We start from the raw sequence: 13,073 nt of genomic DNA on the forward strand, positions 1-13,073 counted from the left end.
TATATATATATATATATATATATATATATATATATATATATATATATATATATATGGATCTAGGACATTTCACCGAAAGCACATTTCACAGAAAGTCAAATTAGTGCGCACTTATCACCGAAAGCTCAATTCACCGAAAACTCAATTCACCAAAACACATTTCACCGAAAGTTTGATATGGCCTTGTCCCCACTGTAGTGCGACCCTGGAGTTAGTATATATAGTAGGGTGGGTGCGGGGGGGGCACCGCCCCCGACATATTTTAAATGTTTTCAACTATATACATGCATACTTGCAATTGCAATATATTACTCTTTTCCAAACATGATATATACTTAAAATATGTGGGGGTCTATGCCCCCCACACCACCTGATGTGGGGGGCAGTGCCCCCACACCCCCTTTACTATATATACTAACTCCAGGTTTGCACTATAGTGGCGAAAAGGCCATATATAACTTTCAGTGAAATGTGTTTCGGTGAATTGAGTTTTCAGTGAATTGTGATTTTGCTGATTTGTGTTCGGTCATTTGAGTTTCTGTGAAATGTCCTAGATCCATATATATATATATATATATATATATATATATATATATATATATACACACATACTAACAGCATCTTCCCATCTAACAGTATATAGAAATTTCTGAGATACATTTTTATATATCTATATATGTGTGTATATATATATATATATATATATATATATATATATATATATATATATATATATATACACATATATATATAGATATATATATACATATGGACAGCATCATCTAATGGGTCTATATTGAATCACCGAATGCTTAGAAAAGCGAACGCTGATTCATCGACACCATGTAAGCAAAAGCTTACAATCTCGAACACTCAGAACAGCGATTTTTTTTCCCAGGGGAAAAAAATCGCTGTTCCCAGAAACACACACACAACACACGCACACCACAAACTATTTCTAATGTGGGGGGGCTTCACCCACCACACTCCCCCTACTTAAATATACCAACTCCAAGACCGCACTACAGTAACAAAGAAGGCAAAATACCGAAGGCGGCCAAGCGATTTCATTCCCAGGGAAAGAATTTGCTTATATGCTGCTTCGGTATTTTGCCATTTCGCACTATAAAGTTCGATCAAGACACATTCAAAAGAATGAGTCTTCAATCAGCTAATAAGGCACCTCTTCTAACAGTACATAAAGATGTCTGAGGTACATGTCAGTGTCATACATATACATTCATACAGACAGCATCTTCTAACAGTATGCAAACATGTCTGAGATACATATGTCGGTAGCATACCTCTCAAGTGTACCTCATTACGAGGAAGGTACCTCATTTGGGGTCTTAAAAAGTTCATGTTCCTCAAAGTTCCACATTGAAAGACTGTCACACATTCAGTGTTAGGAGTTTTTTAAGTGAAATCCATGGTAAATTGAAATGAATCATATTAATTCATTAAAAGATCTTCTCTATAAGTAAAACCAGCATATTTTAACCATCCTATGGCCTTCATAGTTGAAGTCATTAGCAAGCCATTAGTATGTTTTCCACATTTTGCCCATTTGTTCCACATTATGAGGGCTAGTGTTCCTCCTTTTGGAGATGGAAAGTTGAGAGCTATGGTCGGTAGCACCTCCCATCTAACACTATATAGAGATTTCATATATTCATACATAAATATTCCTGAAGGCCATTTTAAGCCTAGCTAGTTTCTGTTTCTGTGCTTGAATAAACCTATCACATTTGGTTAGAGAATGGTCTTACGCATCCCGTCGTCGATAATTATATATTATCCCTAATGAAAATAACTGGGATCATACCACAGATAATTTGAGGAGACACATGCATGAGATAATGCATTCAGGATCTAATTCTGTCCATTAGTAGTACAGGGAGCTGTCTGGGATACATTTTCTGTTTCCCATCCATAGATCCAAGTTGCAGTTGAATATGGACAGGGATGAACTTTGTTTTATGTGGATTGGACTCTGTTCCAGGTAAGCAGTTTCCTCTGCAAAATATACCGGTCATTCCAAACCATTCTGCTGATGTTGCAGAAGAGGTTTATATCCCTAGACTGAGTATATCTGATGCCATATGTCTTACTAATTTGCAGTAAATCCATCAGTAATGGGTCAGAGGATGCCTTGCATGCTAGACATAGGTCACTGCTTAGCAGTTGGTAGGATACTGAGTATAATGACATGGCTTTGAGTTGGACCTTTTAAGACATGTTATCTAGGCTTTGTATCCTTTTAGCAAGATACCTCTGTGGGCATTCCAGTGTTGCATGTGTCTGGATAAATACATACCAAAGGGGGCATTATATTCAATGACTTGTCTGTTGAGGGCTGAGTAAAGTGGGGCAAAGACACAAAGATCTAGACACAATCCCTTTATTCATAAGCTTGCAATATAGAAATACTTTCTTACAACAATGGACACATTTTGGTCAAACGTTAGGTCACAGTCCATACAAGTTCCCAAATCCCAAATGAGTGGGTTAACTCTCAGGGGCATATATGATATCCATATATAGTCAACAAATTCCATCTAACGGTATACAGATATGTCTGATTCTGACATGCATATACAGATGGTATTTCTCATCAGATGAAGTAGGGTGGGAGGCTGGCATAATGGTTAAGGTGTTTGCCTTACAGACACAAGGTGCAGGGTTTGATTCTCGTATGGTGAAACTAGCTAGGCTTAAAATGGTATACAAGGCAGTTAACCTAGTACTAGTCTATGAACCTATGAACCTAAGAGTATACGGAAATGTCTGATACACATATGCAGACAGCATTTTCTGTCTAACACTACAAAGATATCTGATAGATATTTAAAGATGGGATCTCCCAACTAACGGTACAGACAGGTGGCTAATGGCTATACAGACATCACCTTCTATGTGTCACATACTTAGAGATTGTCCAGAAATTTGCAAAATAAGACTTTTGACTCATATTTTTCATCTGTTATTCCTAAAATTTATGGTTTTCTGGGAAATCATTGAGGACTGAATTCACTAACTTACAGAAATGTGAGTTTCAGACTTTGTATCCAAAAAAAAAAAAAAAGAAAAAAAAAATACATACTAATGCAAAACCTTTAATTCTGTCCACTTTGTCCTCACATTATTTTTGGCTTTGTCCAGAATTCTTGTGTTAAGAAGTTGAGAAGTATGTGAACCAACAAATAAAAATAACTCGTACAAACAGAACTCTCCTTATTGAAATATACAGAGAAACATGTAATGTACATATTCTGATAACTTGACCTGTTATCAGAAAAGAGGAAGAAGGCAGCGGCTTGTTATAGGTGCACAAAGCATAAACACTGAAGTGTGCTGGGATTAGGCTACTTAGAAAGAGCACTACATGTAGAAAACTTTGATTGTGACATTAAGAGATTCCATTTTAACCTGTACATTATCATTTTTCCCAGAAAATATGGTATACCGCTGAAATGAATTTCACAGTTGACCAATAATGTTATGACATTTGTAACATTTAAAAAGCTTGTATCTCCTATATCAGGAATAAGGAGAGGAAATGTCAGCTGCATTGTGTTTGCTGCAGCATTTGAACAGGCTGTATAACATCTCAGTGCCTTTTTGTTGGCATTTTATGAAATGATAGGACAGATGACATCTCCATTCTACCACCAGACATGGCTTATGTGCATATAGATAGCATCTCCCTTCTTGATGTACACAGGTATGGCTGTCATACATACAGACAACATATCCGTTCTAATTTATTTTATTTCATTTATTTAACATTTGTTTACCAGGAAAGTCCAACTTGGCAAGAGCCAACTTTCAGCAGAGCCCGGGGAGAAATGCTCCAGACACATGTCTTTGTAATGGTTCACACAAGTGTCCAACTACCACCTGATTGATACACAGAGATGAATAATCTACATAGGTCAATCAAATAACACTGTAGGTCGTAATCAGAATAGCTGGTTCATAACGTACAAAATGAAGTGCAACTGATTTGCTGCCATCCAGTTAGTAACATTTTCTACTTCACATGAACAGATTTTATTTATTTGTTTGCTTGTTTGTTGATTCAGATTTGTTAATTGGGGTAGAGCATTGATAACAACCAATTTAGTCTCAGCGGAGGTATGAGAAGACAGATGTACATTTCAGCAAAAAAAAAACATGATTATAAATTTATTACATGGTAATTATAACAATTGTTAAGAAAAAACATGACTAATGCAGTATAAACAGCAGTTATTATACAACACTCACAAATAGGTCAAAACAAGGTGAGTCATATCACATTGTAAGGTTAAGAGGATTAGAAATGCATAGAGAATGTTCTAGTAGTGTATCCCTCACTGGTAAGATCAGACCATAAACTAATCTCACTGGATAGTCACATCACGACCCCACCCCCTGCCCAGAAAACCACAGTGAAAAACTTCTCTAAAGCAAGTTTCACACTCCTCAAAACCGAGGTGGAATCCTTCAAAGCCCCCGGGCCTGTGGAAAATACGGTCCAGACCGCAGAATCCTTTAGAAATGCATTCTATGAACACCTTCAGGAATGCATGGATCATACAATCCCAAATAAAACCAAGATCCAATCCTCCAAAGGCAGACGTCCTGTCTGGTGGACCCCAGCTATAAACAAACTATACAACAGAAGGAGGAAGCTACTACATGATAGAGCAAAATCCCTAAAAGGGAAGGCATCTCTGATCAGTATTAGCAAAAAACTATGGGCACTCATAAAATCGTCTAAGGCCAGCTTCGAGAGAAAAATTGCACAGGACATTAAGGATAATAACAAGGCTTTCTTTAGTTATGTTAGGAACCTGGGTGGGAATTCCCAGATATGCTCAGAATTAGTCCAAAATGACAAAAAATACACCGAACCCACAGACATTGCCAACATCCTAGCTGACAGGTTCAGCGCAAACCCCCACCAAAAGGGCAAATATCTATCCCAGCAGAGTGCTGCCCCCCTGACATCTCAGATGCTCAGGTAAGATCCGCCCTCTCCAAAGCAAAAAACACAGCATCAATGGGACCAGACGGTGTCCTGGGCTGCGTCCTACATGAACTCCAAGAAGAGCTAAACCCAAACATAAAACTACTGTTCAATCTCAGCCTTACTACAGGATATGTACCCAAAGAGTGGCGTACAGCAACAGTGATCCCTCTCCACAAAGGTGGTGCCTCAACAGATCCTGTAAACTATTGCCCCATAAGCCTGACTAGCTTGGTCTGCAAAGCTATGGAAAGGATCATCATGGACCTCATAAATAAAGATATTGGGGACCTACAGGCACTGGATCCTACCCAGTTGGGCTTTGTTAAGGGCAGATCCTGCCTCTTAAACCTGGTCGATTTCTTTGAAACAGTCACCAAGGCCATTGACGAGGGGAAGGTGGTCCACACAGCCTACCTGGACCTCACAATAGCCTTCGATAAAATACCCCACTTGAGCATTATAGATAAGCTCACCAGCTTAAATATGAACCCCTATGTCACTAGATGGGTTGCAAACTGGCTCAAGGACAGAACTCACATGGTTAGAATTGCTGGAGCCATGTCAGACTCCAAACCAGTTACAAATGGCATCCCACAAGGCTCCGTCCTGGGACCTCTCTTGTTCGGTATATATTTCTCGGAAGTACAGGCCAACACAGAAGGACTGTGGCTGACCAAGTTCGCAGATGACTGCAAACTGGGCACCATAATCGACTCTCCAGCCAACACAAGCATCCTCCAAAAGGGCCTCATAGAAAGAGACAACTGGTGCCAGAGCCATGGCCTCAAGCTAAACACCAAAAAGTGTATAGTCATCCCCTTTGGCAAAAACAAAGTGCCGACAAATTACCACATAGGTGGTAATCCATTAAGTACAGAAGAAGTAATTAGGGACCTGGGGACCCAAGTTGATAGCAATCTCTCATTTGACAACCACGTGGCCAAAGTGGTTAGAAAAACATTTTTTATAGCCCACCTAATCATGAAGGGATTCACATCTAGATCAGGGGAGGTCATCGTGCCTCTTTACTCATCCCTCATCAGGCCCATAATTGAGTACAATGCCCCTTTTGGGATGTACCTTACCAGACACCTGCAGCAACTGGAAAGACCCCAAAAGTACCTCACCAAGAGGATCAAAGGGCTCAAACAGATGCCATATGCTGCCTGGTTAAAGAAACTCCAGCTCTACTCAGTGGCATACCGCCTGCTCAGAGGCGATCTGTGCCTGACGTATAAAGCCATGTCCAACCCGGAATTAATGGACATGCTGCACCTCAGAAAATCCTAATCCCATCGAGCTATGCGCTCGAGAGACTTGAACCTCAGCACTGAAATAAATAGGACATGCTGGAGGGACAGATTCATAACACAGAGGATCCCTTCACTCTGGAATAAAATCCCAGTCCAGGTTAGGCAGAGTCCCTCATTGACTCTCTTCAAGAGGAATCTTGATGAGTGGATGGGGGATCGTAGGTTTACCCCGGGTATCACTTCTGTGTCACTGTTAGACAGAGGCACAGTATACTAACCTCGAAAAAGGGCATAGCAAAATTAATTTAAAATGGATGACGAAAGCCAAACACACTCTGGCTAGGCTTATAAATGCCCTAGGGCAGATAGCCTAGTATGAACCTATGAACCTATGAACCTATAATATAGCCAGACATTAGTAGGAACTAGCTGTGAAATTTAAAGAATATGCACATGAGTCTTCAGAACCACACCTGCATGGACCAGCAATCATTTCTTATGGACATTAGACCCATTCGGTCAGGAAGAGAGGCTGTAGAAGAAATCTAATCTCATAGCATTATAATAATTACACTGACCCCACATGCATTGTAAGTAATGCCTTCTTAAGCAAGAAGCAGAGAGGCATACAGCCCTCCCTATCTAAGGCAGGGTGGGGGAAGCAAGAAAGAAGGACAGAGAGGAAACCAAATAAATAAACAAAAGAACAAACAGATGTAGTCCATGGAAAGAGAAATCTCCGTAACAAATCTTCAGTAATGCACTTCTTAGGAGGCTAAGTCCTTAAATGCCGGCATGTGTGTTGTACCACTGACAGCGGGTCAGGTGGCCTTCAGGTGTTCTCAAGGCCACCACCCCTGGCTGCAGGCTGCTGTACCTTTTAGGACAACTCCATTACCACAGACTGTATAAATAAAATAGAAACAGGCTGGGCATTTGGATAGTTAAAACACTAGATTTGAAACTGGTACTGATGCATTTGGTTTGTTTGTTAAAAAAGCTTGAAATAATCACTGAGAAAATCAGAAGTTATTAAATACATTATAGATGTGTGTACTTTCCTGGTATGTGCACACTGGTGTATGGACACATAACAACTATGTGAAGCACAGTGCAATTGCAGACATATCTTACAAATGTGCAAGGGAAATGCTGAACCCACACCAGCAAAGTGTGTAGTGTCAAAGTGCACAGTGCCTCATGCAGAAAACATAGTGTTTCAGGAGTGCTGTATTATGTCAAGTGGTAAAAATCTTACTTATAAATGAAGGCAGCATACGCAAGACTGAAGTATAGAATCATCTCAAACTCAGCTGGAGTATTATTCAGAGCAATGTCTGCTGAGTGACACTCTTCTAGCATTTCTATACTCCATCTTTATATAGGTTATGTGAATGGCTTCATATTATCACTTATTAAATTGTCCTACTCTGAACCTAAAATATTCATTTATTACTGACCCAGACTAAAAAAACGGTAGGCCTTTGCTAAAACACAGATGTTTTCAAATGACCTGCCAATTGGCCAATTGTGTTACCTTTGATAAGAAGCAAGGGTACTACAATGAAGGGCCCCAAAAAACATATCGTTCACAAGTGTGTGTGAGCCCAGAAATTCAGAAGGGGGCTGTGGACTAATATACACACACACACACACACACACACACACACACACACACACACACACACACACACACACACACACAAACACACATGCTCACCCACATACAAAACACACACACACACACACACACACACACACACACACACACACACACACACACACACACACACACACACACACACACACACACACACACACACACACAGTCCATTCACATGATATCTACATTTTAGTATGAAAGAAGGATGCAGTCACAACAGAACCAGAGGAGTGTGAAGCTGTAGTCTCAATTTTCTAATTGTTATATCAAGGTCTCATATTGTCGCTGACCCCCCCCCCCCCCCGCCATGTAACTAAGGATTAAGGACATGTGGTAAAGTAGTGAGGCCTCAAGGTTATATCTGGCTGACAGTAGTTACTATATGAAGTAGGTGTGGCTTTGGACACCGTTTTTAATCAGAAGTTAGTATATGAAGTAGGTGTGACTTTGGACACAGTTTTTAGCCAGAAGTAGGTGTGACTTTGGACGCAGTTATCGTCTCTGCTAATGCACTTGTACCCTTATTTCACTGATATTTCAAAACAGGTAAAATACTGTCCCTGAAAAATGTATTTATATACCATGGCTTACATGATGCATGTCTAAGTATGCCCATACAGCAGACTAGACAATGTAAAAATTAAACACAAGAAAACGCTGGCAGAAGCAATTAGCATCGGTTTGAAAGGAGTTACTTTTATTTCTTTGTACATGCATCAAACAGAAAGTTAGTTTATTACACAGACAGACATGCACACATATTCAGCTGTGAATGTATTGTCTGCTATGTACTTCTAATTACAGCAAGTTGTAAATCACCTTCAAGCTAGGACTTGTCCAGGGACGCACCCTGTTGTGGTCGAGGAGGGTTACAGCAGGAGGGAGCATAGCCACCCACAGGCCCAGGGAGGGGTATATAAGAGGTTGCACATCATTCCATAATCTCCATCACATCAGCTACTCCTGGGACTCAAAAATACTACTTTATTAAGAAAATATCCCATTTGGCTTTTAGTACCACAAAAAGAAAGTCATTTCCTTCAGTCAACACAATGAATCAGCTTTCTTACAGCCGTGGTGTGTCATCTGTGCCCAAGTCCTTCACCAGTGCATCCGTGCATTCTCCCATCGGTATTTCCAGGAGATCTCCTACAGCATTTAGTTCTGCCACCATTTACAGAGTCCAGCCCACAAAATCCCTGCTGCAGTTCTGTCAAGTGCTCGATGGCTTTGGTGGTGGTCTGACCCTCCCAGGCAGTGGGTCTGCTGCTGACATAGGAAACAACGAGAAAGAAACAATGCATCACCTGAACAACCGTCTTGCTAATTACCTTGATAAGGTTCGTTCCTTGGAAGAGAAAAACAAGGATCTGGAAAGGAAGATCCAGAAGCATTCATCTGGAAGGTCCTTCCAAGGCTTTGACTGGGATGCATATGAGCTGAAAGTGAGGCCTCTTCAGCAGCAGGTAGGATCTTTCCTATGTCTATTTGTTTGTCAATTACTGATTCTGGTAGCAGGTGAGGGGAATTCATCTGCATGCATTCGATTAATATGACAGCAGGGAGCCACAGACAGCAGAAATCTGTCATTTCAATCTAGGAACCTGCTATATGTGTAACCCTGGCTTTTATTCCATCTGTCCCTTTCTTTACTAGTTTATGTCTTTTACTGTAGAGAATGCATGGGTTGTGGTCCTACAGGGACTGGGCTTTATATATATATATATATATATATATATAATCTGGCTGCGCTAAATGGAACTGATGTAACAGTTTAGCATGCAGGAAAGATACTGTCATGCAGGGCAGGATTTATTAGCTTGAGATGCAATGAGCCAACAGCTGTACAATTTGAAGAGCAGGGTTACAGGCAAAAATAATTATTTCTGCAGATGATCGCATTCACTGCACATTTAGTGAATAGCAGTTCTCAGGATGTTTGTTGTTCTTTAATTACAGCATCATCATCATCATCAACGTTTGAAATCTGGAAAAGGCATTCATAACAGGTCATTGATTCTCATTCTGAGCATCGAATGCTTTTGAAAAGGAAGTGGTTACCAGTGTGCTGAAATCTCCACAGGACCAGCTAGTTCAACAGCGCACACCCATCTCCGGTGCCATGCTAGTACACGAATGTTATATATATATATATATATATATATATATATATATATATATATATATATATATATATATATATGGCAATCCATGATGCTTTCAGGGTTTTACCTCCTGCCTAAAATTATAACCCTGACAAGTGCACAAATCACTGTCAGTGACATCTAATAGGAAGGAATGTCACCATAAACTTACAAAGACTATCCCCCTACAGTTCTCAAAGTTCTAATCACAACTCACCTTCAACCATGGCATAAATCCCATGTTTGTGCTGAATGATACAACATCCAGTATTAAACAGTTCAATAGTTTAGCAAATGTGATCCTACAGAAGGCTATATCAGTTGCACTCTTGCAGACAATTTCAAGGTCACCATTCACAACATTATTGGCAGGATGAGAAATATGAGAAAAATGCTAAAACATGAAAAGCAGAGTTCCACACCATAATTGAGAGGCACTGGCTGTGGTCATTCAGCATTAGGTCAGAGCACAGTTCCACACCATTAGTGACAGGCTCTGGCTGTGGTCATTCAGCATTAGGTCAGAGCAGAGTTCCACACCATTATTGACAGGCCCTGGCAGTGGTAATTCATTATTAGGTCAGAGCAGAGTTCCACACCATTACTGAGAGGCCTTGGCTGTGGTCATTCAGCATTAGGTCAGAGCACAGTTCCACACCATTACTGAGAGATCCTGGCTGTGGTCATTCAGCATTAGGTCAGAGCAGAGGTCCACACCAATACTGAGACGGCCTGGCTGTGGTCATTCAGCATTAGGTCAGAGCAGAGTTCCACACCATTACTGACAGGCCCTGGCTGTGGTCATTCAGCATTAGGTCAGAGCACAGTTAAACACCATTACTGAGAGGCCCTGGCTATGGGCATTCAGCATTAGGTCAGAGCACAGTTCCACACCATTACTGAGAGGCCCTGGCTGTGGTCATTCAGCATTAGGTCAGAGCAAAGTTCCACACCATTACCAAGAAGCACTGGCTGTGGTCATTCAGCATTAGGTCAGAGCACAGTTTCACATGATTACTGAGAGGCCCTGGCTGTGGTCATTCAACACTAGGTCAGAGGAGAGTTCCACACTATTACTGAGAGGCCCTAGTTGTGGTCATTCAGCATTAGGTCAGAGCACAGGTACACACCATTAGTGAGATGTCCTGACTGTGGACATTCAACATTAGGTCAGAGCACAGTTCCACACCATTACTGAGAGGCCCTGGCTGTGGTCATTCAGCATTAGGTCAGAGCAGAGTTCCACACCATTACTGAGAGTCCCTGGCTGTGGTCATTCAGCATTAGGTCAGAGCAGAGTTCCACACCATAACTGTGAGGCCTTGGCTGTGGTTATTCAGCATTAGGTCAGAGCAGAGTTCCACACCATTACTGAATGAACCTGGCTGTGGTCATTCAGCATTAGGTCAGAGCAGAGTTCCACACAATAACTGAGAGGCCCTGGCTGTGGTCATTCAGCATTAGGTCAGAGCAGAGTTCCATACCATTACTGAGAGGCCCTGGCTGTGGTCATTCAGCATTAGGTCAGAGCAGAGATCCACAAAATTACTGAAAGGCCCTGGCTGTGGTCATTCAGCATTAGGCAGAGCACAGATTCACACCATAACTGAGAGGCCATGTCTGTGGTCATTCAGCATTAGGTCAGACCAGAATTCCACACCATTACTGAAAGGCCCTGGCTATGGTAATTCAGCATTAGGTCAGAGCAGAGTTCCACACCATTACTGAAAGGCCCTGGCTGTGGTAATTCAGCATTAGGTCAGAGCAGAGTTCCACACCATTACTGAAAGCCCCTGGCTGTGGTCATTCAGCATTAGTTCAGAGCGCAGTTTCACACGATTACTGAGGGGCTCTGGCTGTAGTCATTCAGCATTAGGTCAGAGCACAGATTCTCACCATAACTGAGAGGCCCTGTCTGTGGTCATTCAGCATTAGGTCAGAGCAGAGTTCCACACCATTACTGAGAGGTCCTGGCTATGGTCATTCAGCATTAGGTCAGAGCAGAGTTTCACACCATTACTGAGAGGTCCTGGCTGTGGTCATTCAGCATTAGGTCAAAGCACAGTTCCACACCATTAGTGAAAGGCCCTAGCTGTGGTCATTCAAAATTAGGTCAGAGCACAGTTCCATACCATTACTGAGAGGCCCTGGTTGTGGTCATTCAGCATTACATCAGAGAGGAAGGGAGGTAACTGAAGTGAAATTTATGAAGTGGCAGCTGTGACCACACAGACATGACATCTGGACTTGAAGGCCAATACTCTCTGTGTAGTAATATAAATCATGTTGCTGTGCACATCTTAAAACATGCATCTGATGTTTCAGGTGGAGTTGATGCAAGAAAGGAGGCAGGCAGTGACTGACAGTGATAATGAACTCTTAACAGGAGCAATTATATATGGCTGACTAAAAGATCATATTGTTGGTGACTATTAATACATACAGATATAGGAAATATAAAGGCTTTTCAGTTTATTTTGATTTCTCATATCAATTTACTGTATAAGGCTACAAAGAAGCACTCACATTTTAAAAGGTGTTTTCATTTAGTAATCATATTCTCTGCAGACAAATTTCTGCTGGTCACTTATTTAAGTCTGTACTACATATCAGTTTATCTTGTCACATTGTACTTTTAATTCTGTGAACAATTTTATCATGCAATGAATTCTGTGAAAACAAAAGGTTCTCTGTGGTTAATGCGCAACCAGCTGTTACAATGCCATTCTTGGCCACAGAAACAAGGCACTGCGGGTAAAGTGGGAGCTGACAGCCAGTCTAGTGGTGGAAAACAAATGGCTGCCTAAGACAGCCATGACCTGAGTGTGGGCGTGGTGTTAGGAACCAGTGTACTTTACTAGGGCAAGGGCAAGGTGTAGCACTGAGCTGCAGTTAGGCAGCTGTTCTGTAGTGAATGCAGGGACTGCATCACTGCACTGCTGAGTAATAATAAATGAACAATGTGCATATTACTGGATATACTCCCACTGAGTAAT

The 13,073-nt window shown here is 41.2% G+C and overlaps 1 protein-coding gene across 1 annotated transcript in view; it reads left to right on the plus strand.

Annotated features, from left to right (window-relative positions):
* Positions 1-8,896: 8,896 nt before the first annotated feature.
* The window catches only part of LOC122790105 (keratin, type I cytoskeletal 18-like), an 87,710-nt gene continuing 83,533 nt past the window's right edge, over positions 8,897-13,073 (plus strand). Inside the window, exon 1 of the mRNA XM_044057676.1 lies at positions 8,897-9,399. Within this exon, the coding sequence (XP_043913611.1) occupies positions 8,986-9,399 (414 nt within the window). The 5' untranslated portion in view covers positions 8,897-8,985. The remainder of the gene's footprint in view (positions 9,400-13,073) is intronic.

The sequence above is a fragment of the Protopterus annectens genome, chromosome 15.part0 (assembly GCF_019279795.1).
Source record: "Protopterus annectens isolate FY-2018-M chromosome 15.part0, PAN1.0, whole genome shotgun sequence".
NCBI lineage: Eukaryota > Metazoa > Chordata > Ceratodontiformes > Protopteridae > Protopterus > Protopterus annectens.